The 14,502-nt window shown below is 44.5% G+C and overlaps 1 protein-coding gene across 3 annotated transcripts in view; it reads left to right on the top strand.

The window, feature by feature from the left end:
* Window positions 1–14,502, top strand: part of RABL6 (RAB, member RAS oncogene family like 6) — a 92,205-nt gene that overhangs the window by 32,598 nt on the left and 45,105 nt on the right. For 2 of the 3 annotated variants that reach the window (XM_006117347.3, XM_006117345.3), the window contains exons 5-8: window positions 363–454; window positions 3,436–3,576; window positions 7,942–8,047; window positions 11,251–11,354. In XM_006117347.3, the coding sequence (XP_006117409.3) occupies window positions 363–454; window positions 3,436–3,576; window positions 7,942–8,047; window positions 11,251–11,354 (443 nt within the window). The remainder of the gene's footprint in view (window positions 1–362; window positions 455–3,435; window positions 3,577–7,941; window positions 8,048–11,250; window positions 11,355–14,502) is intronic. The other variant, XM_075905805.2, reaches the window with a different exon arrangement.

Genomic DNA, 14,502 nt, shown 5'->3' with positions numbered 1-14,502 from the left:
GTATGTTTTGCCTGTTGTATCCTGTAGTTGTCTATGGATTCTGCTGGTTAGGAGGGGATCTGAACTGATGGGCTGGAGAGAAGAATGAGATTGCAAGTGCTAAAATCCTCTTGCTTTCTCTAATCAAATACTTGGCTTTTCACAGAACGCTGGCAGCTTTCAGCTCTTGTTTCCTCAGGCAGTATACACAGTGAACTATTTGAGAAGCCTTCTTCAAGTGATGTAAAATCTAGTGTTGCTCCTTTTTGTTGAAATGCTCCCCTTGGAAACTTGTGACTTTTCATTATTCTGATTGTTTCTCTTACGAGTCTGAAGCTGTAACAGCTGAAGTATTTACAGTTTGTGTGCCCTTCTGTTCCCAGGCAGAGTCAGAGATGGCTCTGGATGCGGAGTTTCTTGATGTGTACAAAAACTGCAATGGAGTAGTGATGATATTCGACATCACCAAGCAGTGGTAAGAGAGGAGCAGTGACACATGCAGCTTGAGTCTTGCTTATTTAATCAAAACAAATGATCTTTAGAAATCACAGGATCTATACACATACCAGTCTTGAGAGCTTTATTATATTATAATTTTGCTTTATTTTCTGGCCTGTTTTTCATCTGTTCCCCTGTTTAAACCAATTTAGATCTGTTCTCAAGAAGCTGTCTCCCTACATGTTCACTGACCTGTAATGCCCACTATGCAGCAGCCTAAAGAAAATATCTTTTGCACAGGTTACTTATCCAGCACTGGAGGGTGCTCAGCACCTTCAAAGTTAGATGGCAAAGTTCCTGCTCCAAAGAGCTTCCATTCTTAAGTGTAGGCATGATATCTAATGGGAGCGGTGAAAACCAAACATGTGGGGAACAGGGAAGAGAGCTTGAGGGAATAGGGAGATATGGGTTTCTAAGTGCTCCAGCAGAATTTGTTGGGCTATTTTTATCCCTCTGCTAACAGAAAGGAAACATGGGAGCAGGGAAGGAAAGGTGAAAGTGAGGAGTGCAGGGATGGCAGGAACTGGGAAAAGGAAAACAGTAATCCTAGTGTGTCAGGGACCCTGAGTGGCCCAAACTACTACCACTGGTGCCTTCAGCTTCTAAGGAACAACTGCTGTCATTTGGCTGACAAGGTGCCATGAATTACATTTATGAGCTGTAATTCATGAAGCTGTCTGTAGTTCTCCCAAGAGAGAGGGAGGTACTCATTGCTGGAACTCTCTTTGAGCCTCACTTCCAGATGCAGTCGTGTGCTGTTTAATTTAATTAAAGCTCTTGGCAGACTCCTACACCCCAGCACATCAGAATAAGTGGACAGGCACTAAAGCTGTATTCTCATCAGTATAATAGATCAGCCTGTCTAGACACTGGGATATAGATCATGCAACTTTAGCCATTCTCTATCAGTACAGCATGTTCTGGCTTGTATACCTGCAAAGCAGGGAAACATCAACACAGTGTCCTTAATAGGACAAGACAAGGAGGGCCCTCAGCTAAAATGATATGCCTGAAGTGGATCAAAGAAAATATTTCTATATGTAGCATAGGGATGTAAGTGACTAATGGACTGTCCGATAAGCAAAAGCTTATCGACTAGTCACTTCTTCCCTTGCTGCCTCTATTACAAAGAGGCAGTAAGGGGGGGAAGAGGAGAGGATGCTGGAGGGGGCCAGCTTAAAAGCCGGTTCCCCCCAGCTCCATCTCCGTGGGGAGGGGCACGGGCACAGCAGCAGCCAACTTTGAAATGTACAACAGTCCTTGCTGGAGCTTGTGTACATTTCAAAGTTGGAATACTACGTGGAGCCCGAGGCCAGCATGGAGTCCCCTGCTGACCCCAAGCTCCACGCGGACGCTTCCACTTTGAAGTGCACAAGTGCCCCCGCAGGGACTATTTGATAGTTAATTAATCGAAATTTAACATCCCTAATATAGCATGTAACCTGTAGAGCTCACTAGTACAGAGAATTGTCAAGACAAATAGCTTCACTAACTCGGTGATTCTGTGTATAAGATTGCACTTATTTCTGTACCACAAATATTAAAAATTCTGAGTAAAATATTTTAAAACTCTGCATATTTTATTTGTCAGTAAATAAATGTGGACTCTCCCAGTAGGGAGCACAGAGTGCTGCTTGCAGTGAGGTGGGAAGATTAGCCTGAAGCCCCCCACCTGACAGGCATTCTACAGTGAGGCTGCATCCCACCATAAGACACCGGGGCCTGTCCCTCTGAATCAGGTGCTCCAAGAGTTGGTGGGAAGGCAGGCTCAGCCCAGCACATTACAAGGTTCCATTTGTTTATTGGGTAGCCAACTAGTCACTTACCTCCCTATTGGGGAGCTCATCAGAGTGGTCCAGGTGCAGGGGATGTGGGGGTATATCAGGTGAGGGTTTGATGGGTCTGCTTGAATGTGACAGCCCCAATTGCAGCTTCTGCCGAGGGGATGCTGCATGCTGTACTCCTGCTCTCCACCCCTCCCCCATTTTCCTATTCCGTTCTCCCCCCATTCTCCTATTCCCTTCTCTTCCCTATCCCTTCTCCATCTCCCCAACTTACCCCCTTCTTTTCCAACTACCTTTCTTCCACTCAGCCCTCTTGTTCTGCCCTACGGTGGGTACTCACTGCTGTACAGGAAACAGAGTGGCTCCCAGCACACAGAAAGGAAACACAGCTGGGACTAGGACTCAAAGAGGCCACATCCAGCTGCAAAGTCAGCACAGCTGAATGATACATTTTTTTTTTGTTCAGCCAGGCAGCTCTGCACTTGTTGAAATGTGGGTGGGAGGAGCCTGTAGCACACGATTCTGTGTGCCCTCCCCCTCCCCATGCCTTGCCTCTGTTTTGGAGGCAGTATCCTCCAAACTATGCCCATGAGCATTCCTAGCCTGCCCCCACCCCATTCTGATGCAGTTTTCCTTAGCTTTCTGACACTTTCTGCAGGGAAGCAAAGAAATTTGAGTGAGGCAGGACATGTTTCCTTCTTGCATGCAGTGATGCAGAATTCCCTCGGGAGTAACTTTTAGCCCTTGTTTTCATCAAAGCTCATACAAGGGCGTAATCCCAGTCTCCACCTGGGGTGAAGAGAATATTCCCTTTTCCAATCCTCACCCAACAGTGCAGTGTGTTACCTTGTCCTAGACTATTTTATATGGATCCCAGCTCCAGGTACAGAACTGAGGTACTTGGACTGTTTGCTTCTGAATGACAGTCTCTGTGAAAGAACAGTTTTACCTCAGACTATGTCTCAGCCTTGTCTGTAGGTGGGCCTCAGAGGGAGCCCACTTGTGAGATTCATATTTTAGATGTTTCTGTTTGCTTTGCATTTTTTGTGACTATGTATGTATGTTTGTATTGTGTCAATGGAAGCTGTAAATGTAGTGATGTTGCTTAGAATACAGCTAACCCATCAAGTGTGCTCACACTGTAATTACTTGTTTTCCCTCTTATTTGGTAAAGGACATTTAACTACATATTGAGGGAGCTTCCTAAAGTGCCCACCCATGTTCCAGTGTGTGTGCTTGGGAATTACCGCGATATGGGAGAGCACCGGGTCATCCTGCCAGATGATGTGAGGGAATTCATTGATAATCTGAACAGGTAAACAGTGCTGATGCCACACTGGCTTTCTGAGCAAGCAGTACTCCTCCCCTTCTCTTGCATGCAAACTAGCCCCAGTTAACAGCATGTGTGCGCCATTGAATTGTTCCCTTCCCTGATCATCTAACCCCCTTCTCATTCTGTTGGATGCGTTATGCCTGTGTATTGTCACTTTGTATTGGGCTTACTGCTCATGCAGTGGTTTTCCTACTGAACCTACAGGCATCCTCTGAGCGGGCAGAGGGCAGGGCGGGGCAGGGGAAGAAAACTCAGTTCCCAGAACCAGTGAATAGCACTAAGTCCCCATAGAAGTGATATTAAATAGCAATTAATTTGCTAGTCGAGTAGTTGATGGAATTTCCACCGACTACTTGATTAGTCGATAAATACTTCCTCATTCCACCTTTGAAATGCACAAGAGCCCCAGTGGGGGCTCTTGTGCATTTCAAAGGTGGAATGCCACGTGAAACCCAGGGCCAGCAGGAAGTCCTGCTGACCCTGGGCTCCATGAGGGCGCTTCTGCTTTGAAATGCACAAGAGCTCCCGCTGGGTGGTATTGTACATTTCAAAGCTGGCACACTGCATGGAACTCAGGGTCAATCCCCAGCTGATCCTGGGCTCCAAGCAGCGCTGCAGCTTTGAAATGCCATGAGGAGCCTGACGCCAGGCTCCCTGCAGCATTCAAAGAAACAGTGCCACACAGAGCAGCTGACCCCGGGCTCCCTGTCACTTTTAAGTACCCTCCTAGAGACAGCAAGGGGTGGGAGGAGTGACTAGTCGGCATCCTGTTGACTAGTCCTTTACATCCCTAACCCATGGTGCAGGCCTTTCAGAACTGCTCTATCCAGATGGAAGAAAATAAGGGGTTTTTTCTGGCTGAAAGATTTGGGTGTTACTTCCCTCAACACTGTTGTTCCACAAGTGCCGGTGCACCAAGTAACCAGCAGCTTTTTCTAGCTAGCTTTTTCTCCCTTTCCCATACCCTAGAGATTGAGTATCCCCACTGCAACTCTTTCAAGCTGTGTCCTCCAGGCTGCCTGCTAATTCTCTACACTGGCATTTCTTTGAACCTGGCCATGAGGTATGCTCTCTTTAATCACGGAATCATAGAACACTAGAACTGAAAGAGACCTCTAGAGGTCATGAAGTCCAGTCTTGTGCCCTCATGGAAGCCACCATCTAAATCATCCCTGATAGATGTCTGTTCCACCCACTCTTAAATATCTCCAATGATGGAGATTCCACAACCTCCTTAGGCAATTTATTCCAGCGTTTAACTACCCTGACAGTTAGGAAGGTTTTCCTGCTGTCCAACCTAAACTTCCATTGCTGCAGTTTAAGCCCATTGCTTCTTGTCCTATGTTAAGAGGCCAAGGAGAACAATTTTTCTCCCTCTTCCTTGTAACATCCTTTTAAATACTTGAAAACTGCTATCGTGTCCTCCCTCAGTTGTCTCTTTTCTAAACTAAACAAGCCCCATTCTTTGAGTCTTCTCTCATAGATGATGGTTTCTAGATCTTTAATAATTTTTATTGCTCTTCTCTGGACCTTCTCCAATTTCTCCACATCTTTTCTGATATGTGGTGCCCAGAACTGGACACAATACTCCAACTGAAATCTAATCAGTGCAGAGTAGAGCAGAAGAATGACTTATGTTTTGCTCACAACACTCCTGTTAATGCATCGCAGAATCAGGTTTGCTTTTTTTGCAACAGTGTCACGCTGTTGACTCATATTTAGCTTGTGGTCCACTATGAGCCCTAAATCCCCTTCAGCAGTACTCTTTCCTAGGTAGTTGCTTCCCATTATGTATGTGTGAAACTGATTGTTCCTTCCTAAGTGGAGCACTTTGCATTTGTCCTTATTGAACTCGATCCTCTTTACCTCAGCCCATCTCTCCAGTTTTTTCACATTACTTTGAATTATGACCCTATCCTCCAAAGCACTTGCAACCTCTCCCAGCTTCATATCATCTGCAAACTTAACATATTACCTTCTATGCCAATATCTAAATTGTTAATGAAGACATTGAACAGAGCTGGTCCCAAAACAGACCCTTGTAGATCCCCACTTCTTGTTCACTGCCAGCATGACTGAAACATTAATAACTACTTTCTGAGAATGGTTATCCAGCCAGTTATGCACACACCTTATAGTAACCCCATCTAGGTTGCATTTCACTAGTTTATTGATAAGGTCAAGTAAATCAGTATCATGCTTTACTAAAGTCTAGGCATATCATGTCTACCTGTTCTCCCTTATCCACAAGACTTTTTATCCTATCAAAGAAAGCTATCAGATAGGATTAACATGATTTGTTCTTTGCAAATCCATGCTGGCTGTTACCTATCACCTTATCTTCCAGCTGTTTGCAGATGAATTCCTTAATCTATTATCTTCCCTGGCACAGAAGTTAAACTGACTGGTCTGTAGTTTCCTGGGTTGTTCTTATTTCCCTTTTTTTAGACGAGTACTATATTTGCTCTTTGTCAGTCTTTTGGAATCTCTCCCGACTTCCATGACTTTTCAAAGATAGTTGCTAAATGCTCAGGTACCAAATCTATCAGCCTCTTGAGTATTTTAGGATGCGTTTCATCAGGCTCTGGTGATTTGATGATATCTATCTTTTCTAAGTAATTTTTATCTTGTTCTTTTTTTATTTTAACTTCTAAACCTACCCCATTTCCACTAGCATTCACTATGTTAGGCATCCCGTCACCATCAATTTTCTTGGTGAAAATTGAAACAAAGAAGTCATTAAGCACCTCTGCCATTTCCAAGTTTCCTATTGTTTCTCCTTCACTGAGCAGTGTGCCTGCCCCGTCCTTGGTCTTCCTCTTGCTTCTAATATATTTATAGAATGTTTTCTTGTTGCTCTTTATTTCTCAAGGTAGATTGAGCTCGTTGTTTGTCTTTTTCTTTCTAATCTTGCCCCTGCATATGTGCGTTATTTGCTTACATTCATCCTTTGTAATTTGACCTAGTTTCCACTTTTAATGTGACTCCTTTTTTGATTTTTATATAATGTAAGATCTCCTGGTTAAGCCAAGGTGGTCTCTTGGCATACTTTCCATCTTTCCTATGCAGTGGAATAGTTTGCTTTTGGGCCCTTAATAATGTCCCTTTGAAAAACTGCCAACTGTCTTCAGTTGTTTTCCTCTTAGTCTTGCTTCCTATGGGACCTTACCTACCAGCTCTCTGAGGGTATGTCTACACAGCAAAGTTATTTTGAAATAACAGTGATTATTTCGAAATAACTTTCCTAGCATCTACACAAGCCAACCGCTATTTTGAAATTAATATGAAATAGCGGTGGGCTTATTTTGAAATTGGTAAACACCATTCCACGAGGATCGTGCCAATTTCAAATTTGCTATTTTGAAATAAGCGCTGTGGCCACAAGGTAACTTCTGACCTGATGACCTGCCGGAACCAGTTCCGGCTGGCCTTAAATGCGATTCAGCATCCAATCAGTGTGGATGCGCTATTTCGAAATAGCAAAAAGCTATTTCGAAATGCATTTTGTGTGTAGACGCATTATTTTGAGATAAGATATTTTGACATAACTATTTTGAAATTAGATATTTCAAAATAACTCTGTAGTGTAGACATACCCTGAGTTTACTAAAAATCTGCCTTCCTGAAAGCCATTGTCTTTGTTTTGCTGTTCTCTCTTCTACCATTCCTTACAACCATGAACTCTATAATTTCATGGTCACTTTCATCCAAGCTGCCTTTCACTTTCAAATTTTCAACCAGTTTCTCCCTATTTGTTAATATCAAGTTAGAGATACTGTCCTCATTGGGCAGGGAACAATTGATCCACCTCATACTGCCTTTCTCCTTCTGAGAGTGATTTTACAAGAACTTTTTTGTGTAACAGGTTTTCTTTTAAAGTCTGTCAGTCACTCATGGCTTCCTCAGATGTTTAGAAATGTAATCCATCACAATAAATGGCTTTGTACCAGTTCTTTTTTTACAGCCTTGTTTATTCATGTTATACACACCATTATCCAAGGTGAACTATTGTAACTTTAATTCCCAGTGCTGAGGTTTTAATAGCTTAATTTAGGTCTGTTTATGGAATTAAAAATAAAAATGTTCCAAAAGAAATGCTTTGAAATACTTGGTTTGGTAAAGTGTTGGCACAGTGTCCCAGCAGAGCAGGTCAGACTGTTGCATGACACAGCAGCAAAACAACTGCACTCTAGTCTTTCTCCACCAGTCTGCTAGCAGGATGAGCTGCCAGCGTGTCTTGAGGTTGAAGATTTGCCTGGGAGTTGAGAGTTGCTCATGGGATAGAACATGCCTCTGCTGTCTGTGTAGTTAGTCGGTCTTTTGTAATTCTCTTCTCATTTGGAACAGGCCTCCGGGCTCATCTTATTTTCGCTATGCTGAATCTTCCATGAAGAACAGTTTTGGCCTCAAGTATCTACACAAATTCTTCAACATCCCATTCTTGCAACTACAGGTAAGAATCAGGGATTTACTTAGTGCAAAGTGGGTGGAGAGAACTATTCTTTCCACAGGAACTTGTGGGCATGCTTTTCCTGTAATGTTCTGCTTTTCAGTTGTTAAAGGAGCCTATATGGATTGTTGTTTTCATGAGAGTGTTGTTAACAAAAGTCACCAGGCATTTTGCTGGCAAAGTGGGTGCTTTTCCTTATCTAGCTAGGCATACCCTTATCAAAGTGTAAAGGTTCCAAGGGTCGGTATTGTGCAATACCAAGGGTCTGTTTTGGGACCCGTACTGTTCAATATCTTCATCAATGATGTAGATGTTGGGATAGAGAGTATGCTTATTAAGTTTGCAGATGATACCAAACTGGGTGGGGTTGCAACTTCTTTGGAGGATAGGGACATAATTCAAAATGACCTTAGCAAGTTAGAGAAATGGTCAGAGGTAAACAGGATGAGGTTTAATAAAGAGAAATGCAAAGTGCTCCACTTAGGAAGGAACAATCAGTTCCATACATACAAGATGGGAAGCGACTGTCTAGGAAGGAGCATGGCGGAAAGGGATCTAGGGGTCATTGTGGACCACAAGTTGAATATGAGTCAACAGTCTGATGCTGTTGCAAAAAAAGCAAATATGATTCTAGGTTGTATCAACAGGTGTGTTGTAAGCAAAACTCGTGAAGTCATTCTGCCACTCTACTCTGCACTAGTTAGGCCTCAGCTGGAGTACTGTGTCCAGTTCTGGGCACCACATTTCAAGAAAGATGTGGAGAAATTGGAAAGGGTACAGAGAAGAGCGACAAGAATGATTAAAGGTCTAGAGACCATGACCTATGAAGCCAGGCTTCATGAACTGGGCTTGTTTAGTTTGGAAAAAAGAAGATTAAGGGGGGACATGATAGCGGTTTTCAAATATCTAAGAGGGTGTCACAAGGAGGAAGGAGAAAATTTGTTCCTCTTGGTTTCTGAGGACAGGACAAGGAGTAATGGGCTTAAAGTGCAGCAGGGGAGGTTTAGATTGGACATTAGGAAAAAATTCCTAACTGTCAGGGTGGTCAAATATTGGAATAAATTGCCAAGGGAGGTGGTGGAATCTCCCTCTCTGGAGATATTTAAGAACAGGTTAGATAGACATCTGTCAGGGATGGTGTAGACGGAGCTTGGTCCTGCCTTGAGGGCGGGGGGCTGGACTCGATGACCTCTTGAGGTCCCTTTCAGTCCTATTATTCTATGATTCTATGATAAACAGGGAGTTTGGAACAAACAGGGGAAGAGCAGAAACAGGGAATTTCCTTATCAGTTCTCAAAACAAACTGTTCCTCATCACAGCAGGTACAAGAATGCAGCTTCTTACTTATCTGACTTTTGCAACTTAAATAAGCATGTAGGGTGCGCCCCTGCTTGATCCTATCTCCAGTTCTGCCCAGGGACTACCCAGAAACCTTTGTTACGTCTGCTTTAGCATAATTGCACTAGGCCTAATTTTCTAGGGCACAACACCCCTCTTTTTGATCCAGCCCAACTGGAGCATAGCGAAGCCTCAGGGGGCTGAATGTCGTGGCCAGCTGACTGGGCAGCTGCACTTGTTTGCTCCAGCTCAGGTGGCCCCAGCATTCAGCTCGCTGAGGCTGCACTAGGCTCCCGCTGGGCTGGATCAGAGAAGAGCAGCCGCTGGGCCAGCTGACCGTGGCGATCGACTCTTAAGGGCACCGCAATGAACAGGTTCGTGATCACTGATCTAGAACTCAGTTAACTCAATTTTACTGAGTAATTTAATGTTAAAATAAGTGTGGGGTTTAGACTGAAAAATTCTAGGATGGGCTAGTTGCTTGGCTTGTTCTGTAGAACATTGAGTTTGATTTTTACAGACTGTTAGCTCCAAAATGCCAACAACATGATTTAATATGTGTGTCTGTGGCATGCTTACTGGCTGACCAGATTTCACTTTGTTCGCAAAATGTTTGCCTTGTTACTAGCCTTTTGGGCTGTCAACTACAGTTTAGTTTCTCACATGCATTTTACACTATTGGAAATTGTCTAGCACTTAACGATGTAACATTTTCTGCCCCGTTCTGATACATGAAATTAAAATAGCCCATGGATTATTGAATATAAATGTCAAGTTCATTCTTATAGCAGATAACTTTGAAGGAATATTGAGGGGTAGAGAATTTATAAAAAAACTAGACTGCAGAGCTAAGAAATCCCGGGGTTAAGGGGGGCTCTTCATATCTCCGAGAGCTGCAATGTGGAGCCATGGCTGGCAGGCAGCCTGCCTGAGCATCCCACTGAATCCTCCTTGCCAGAGGATATTGTGAAGACTAAGACTTAACAGGATCCAAAAAAGTGCTTGGTAGATTCATGGGGGTTAGGTCCATCAGTGACTATTAGCTAGGATAGGTAAGAATTAGGGATGTAAACGACTAGTCAACTATTTGATAAGGAAAAGCTTATGGATGACAGGGGAGGGATCACATGATGGTTACCTGTTGTGTTTCCTACCTCTGGGGCATCTGGTATTGGCTACTGTTGGCACACAGGATACTAGGCTAGATGGATCTTTGGTCAGACCCATTATGGTCATTCTTATGCTCATCACAGGCAGGACAGAAATGGGCTGCATCCAGTCTGCAGGCCATATTTTGCTCAACCTTGTTTTGTAAACTTAATAGGAGCATCGTTCTTTTATATTCACCCAGCTAGATGCTTGACTTAAATGCCATTAGAAAGCAAACGTGTGTCCCCCTTGCTGCACCAGCTGAATACTACCTCATGATAATGAAGAGTTCTTTTATCCAGAGAATCTACAGTGTTGTGCAAAGTAATGAGGTCACTGTCCATAATTTTGTATACTCTTCTCTCAAAGGGACTTATAAGCAATTCTTACATGATTTGAAATGTTTACATGATTGTGCTGTAGCCTATTTCAGTGCTCCGTTGTGAGTATCAAAAGTGACACTTTTTGTGACACACACATTCTTGTGAAAGAGGATGCTGACTTTCATAATGAACACTGTGTGTCTGCCTCTATTCTTCTCTTGTATTCCTTTATTTAACTTGAACACCTTGCTGGGGGCATTTAGCTGCTGATCAATTCATTAAAATGGGTAAAACAGCGCATTAATGTTAATGCAAGGTCTTGCTGTACCTGCAAGCTCTCAGATACCTGGTACAGTGAGTTTTCCTGCTCACCCTGTTTTATTTTCCTTTCTTCAGAGGGAGACGTTGCTACGGCAGCTGGAGACAAATCAGCTTGATATTGATGCAACGTTGGAAGAGCTCTCAGTGCAGCAAGAGACAGAGGATCAGAACTACGAAATGTAGGTCCTTGAGCCTTCCTTTCTAACCCTTTTGCTGGAGTCTGTGTAGCTCTTGTCTGTTCGGCAGCACAACACTTTACATGACTCGGAGACAGCCCAATTTAGTATTTGTTTGGATCTTTCATTAGAGTCTTGTGTAAAATAGGAGATCCTCGAATACAAGCTTGTTCTCTGAATTCCAGCTGTGACTCTTTGCCTTCAGACATGCCTTTGCCTTCTCCCATGCCTTTAGGAGAGGAAAGAAATTGACATGGAACTGAATAAGATGAAATGGTAGAGTTCTAATGATTCACATGCAATAAGAATTATAGAGTAGTATGTCACTGCCTCTAACGATGTCGGAGATACTCACAGTGCACTCGAGGGCTTCAAGAGAGAAATGGGGTTACATGGTTTAGTCTGTAGTCATTTTCTGTGTATCTTCTGGTTAGTTCTTTTGAGAAGTGTCCGTATGGGTACTCTACTGTAGGTGTATATGCTCCCCTGCGCCTCTAATCTGTGACTTTTGCTAGCAGTATCCATTGGTCCCACCATGTGCTCTCCCTCCCTCATGATCTGCCTGGAGTCTATCTAGCACTGTACAAGGGAAAACCCTTCATTTCCTTCTCAACCACCTTTGGCCTCACAATAGAGGACCATTACATTCCACATTCTGATGACACAAAAAACCAAACAATGGATACTTAATAACAATTTGCACCTTCTCTGTCAGTTTAATGTAGCATGGACACTAATTGACTATTTCTCCCCCCCCCCTTTTTTTCTTTTTCCTTCTCTGTCCCCCCTCCCCCCAGTCTCTTAGGGTATGTCTACACTACAGCACTAATTCGATCTAACTTAATTCGAATTAGTTAATTCGAACTAAGCTAATTTGAATTAGTGCATCTAGACCTAATAACTAATTTGAATTAGCTTTTTGCTAATTCAAACTAGCAAGTCTACATTGAGTGGACCATGAACCAAAGTTAAGGCTGGCCGGAACCAGTGCTGGCAGGGCATCAGGTTAGGACTTAGAGTATGGAGCTGCTTCCTCAGGCTAGCCGAGGGCTGTGCTTAAAGGGACCCGACCCCCACCCCGGACAGACAATTCTCAGGGTTCCCTGCTTGCTTGTCTACCTCGATGAGGGACAGCAAAGCAGTCCTGTCTTGAAGTGCCCTGAGTGCCCGCACTCGGCACATCACAACACTCAGCCATCAGCCCGGCTGCACTTGCCGCAGGCTGCCATCCGGGGGGTCAATCGGGGGGCTGTCAGGATCCAGGAGGCCCTGCAGGAGAGCTTCCACCGTGAGGAGCCCACAGAGCCATCCCAGTGCTCCCCATTGGGGGCTTGTGCCCCATTCCTCCCTCACCTCCTTCCACTTACCCTTCCCTAGCTCTCCTGCCTGATGTAAAAAATAAAGGACACGTGTGTTCAAAAATAGAAACTCTCTTTATTTATCAAAACTGGGCGGGGGAGGATTAACCTCTGGGCAGACTGGGAAAAGGAGGTGGGAGAGGGGAAGAGAGAGGGGAGGGGGAAACCTGGGAGGAGGGAGCTGGAAGGGGGAAGCCAGGGGAAGAAGGAGGAGGGGAAGTATAAAACTATGATACGCCATATCTTCAGTACAGTGTACAGACGTGGTCTCATCACCTCAAAAAAGATGTTTTGGCCTTGGAAAGGGTTCAGAAAACGGTAACTAAAATGATTAGGGGTTTGGAACAGGTCCCATATGAAGAGAGGCTAAAGAGACTGGGATTTTTCAATTAGAAAAGAGGAGACTAAGGGGGAATATGATAGAGGTATATAAAATAATGAGTGGTGTGGAGAGGGTGCATAAAGAAAAGTTCTTCATTAGTTCCCACAATATAAGGACTAGAGGACACCAAATGAAATGAATGGGTAGCAGGCTTCAAACTAATAAAAGAAAGTTCTTCTTCACAAAGCAAATAGTCAACCTGTGGAACTCCTTTCCACAGGAGGCTGTGAAGGCTAGAACTATAACAGAGTTTAAAGAGAAGTTAGATAAAGTCATGGAAGTTGGGTCCATGGAGTGATATTAGCCAGGAAGTAGGAATGGTGTCCCTGGCCTCTGTTTGTGGAAGGCTGGAGATGGATGGCACGAGACAAATGGCTTGGTCATTGTCTTCGGTCCATCCCCTCTGGGGTAGCTGGTGCTGGCCGCTGTCGGCAGACAGGCTACTGGGCTAGATGGACCTTTGGTCTGACCCAGTACGGCCATTCTTATGTTCTTATGTTCTAAGCTCAGGGCTCAGGGTCGGGAGTCTCACTGGACCAACTTGATTTTCATGCAAACCTGCTCCTGGGTTCGCATGTGCCCTTTGGTGGCCAGGCCTGCAGCTATCCTGTCCTAGACGGCCACTTTCCTGTGCCTAGTGCGGAGATTGTGAACATTGGAGGCCTCCCCCCCAAACCTCGACGAAGTCCACGATCTCTGCTCTAGACCAGGCGCGGGCGCCCGCCTCTTGCAGCCCCGGGCAGGCTCCTGGGAGCCGCCAGTCTGGTCCTGGGAAGAGGCAGAGGGCTGGGTGGCAGCGGGTGGCTGGCTCATGCCGTGCCAGATGCAGGGTCTGCTGGCTGAATGCTGGCAGGCTTGTACCTGGCACGGGCACCGTAGCCAGACCGTGGCCCTTTAAGGGCTCCGGGGCTGGGAGGGGGCCAGAAGAGTTTCCCTGGCTTGGCCCAGAGTGGCCACCAGGGCAAGCTGGGAAGGACTAGCTTCCAACTAGTTCGAATTAAGTGGCTACGCAGCCCTTAATTCGAACTACTTAATTCGAACTAGGCATTGATAAACTAGGCAAATATAACTTAGATAGGGCCACGATAAGGTGGGTGCATAATTGGCTGGATAACCGTAGTCAGAGAGTTGTTGTTAACGGTGCTAAATCCTGCTGGAAAGGGATAACAAGTGGAGTTCCGCAAGGGTCTGTTTTGGGATCCGTACTGTTCAATATCTTCATCAATGATGTAGATATTGGGATAGAGAGTACGCTTATTAAGTTTGCAGATGATACCAAACTGGGTGGGGTTGCAACTTCTTTGGAGGATAGGGACATAATTCAAAATGACCTTAGCAAGTTAGAGAAATGGTCAGAGGTAAACAGGATGAGGTTTAATAAAGAGAAATGCAAAGTGCTCCACTTAGGAAG

Source organism: Pelodiscus sinensis, chromosome 23 (assembly GCF_052426305.1).
Source record: "Pelodiscus sinensis isolate ZL-2025 chromosome 23, ASM5242630v1, whole genome shotgun sequence".
Taxonomy (NCBI): Eukaryota; Metazoa; Chordata; order Testudines; family Trionychidae; genus Pelodiscus; species Pelodiscus sinensis.
Note: the sequence above shows the minus strand (reverse complement) of the source record. Positions and strands in the feature narration are given on the sequence as shown.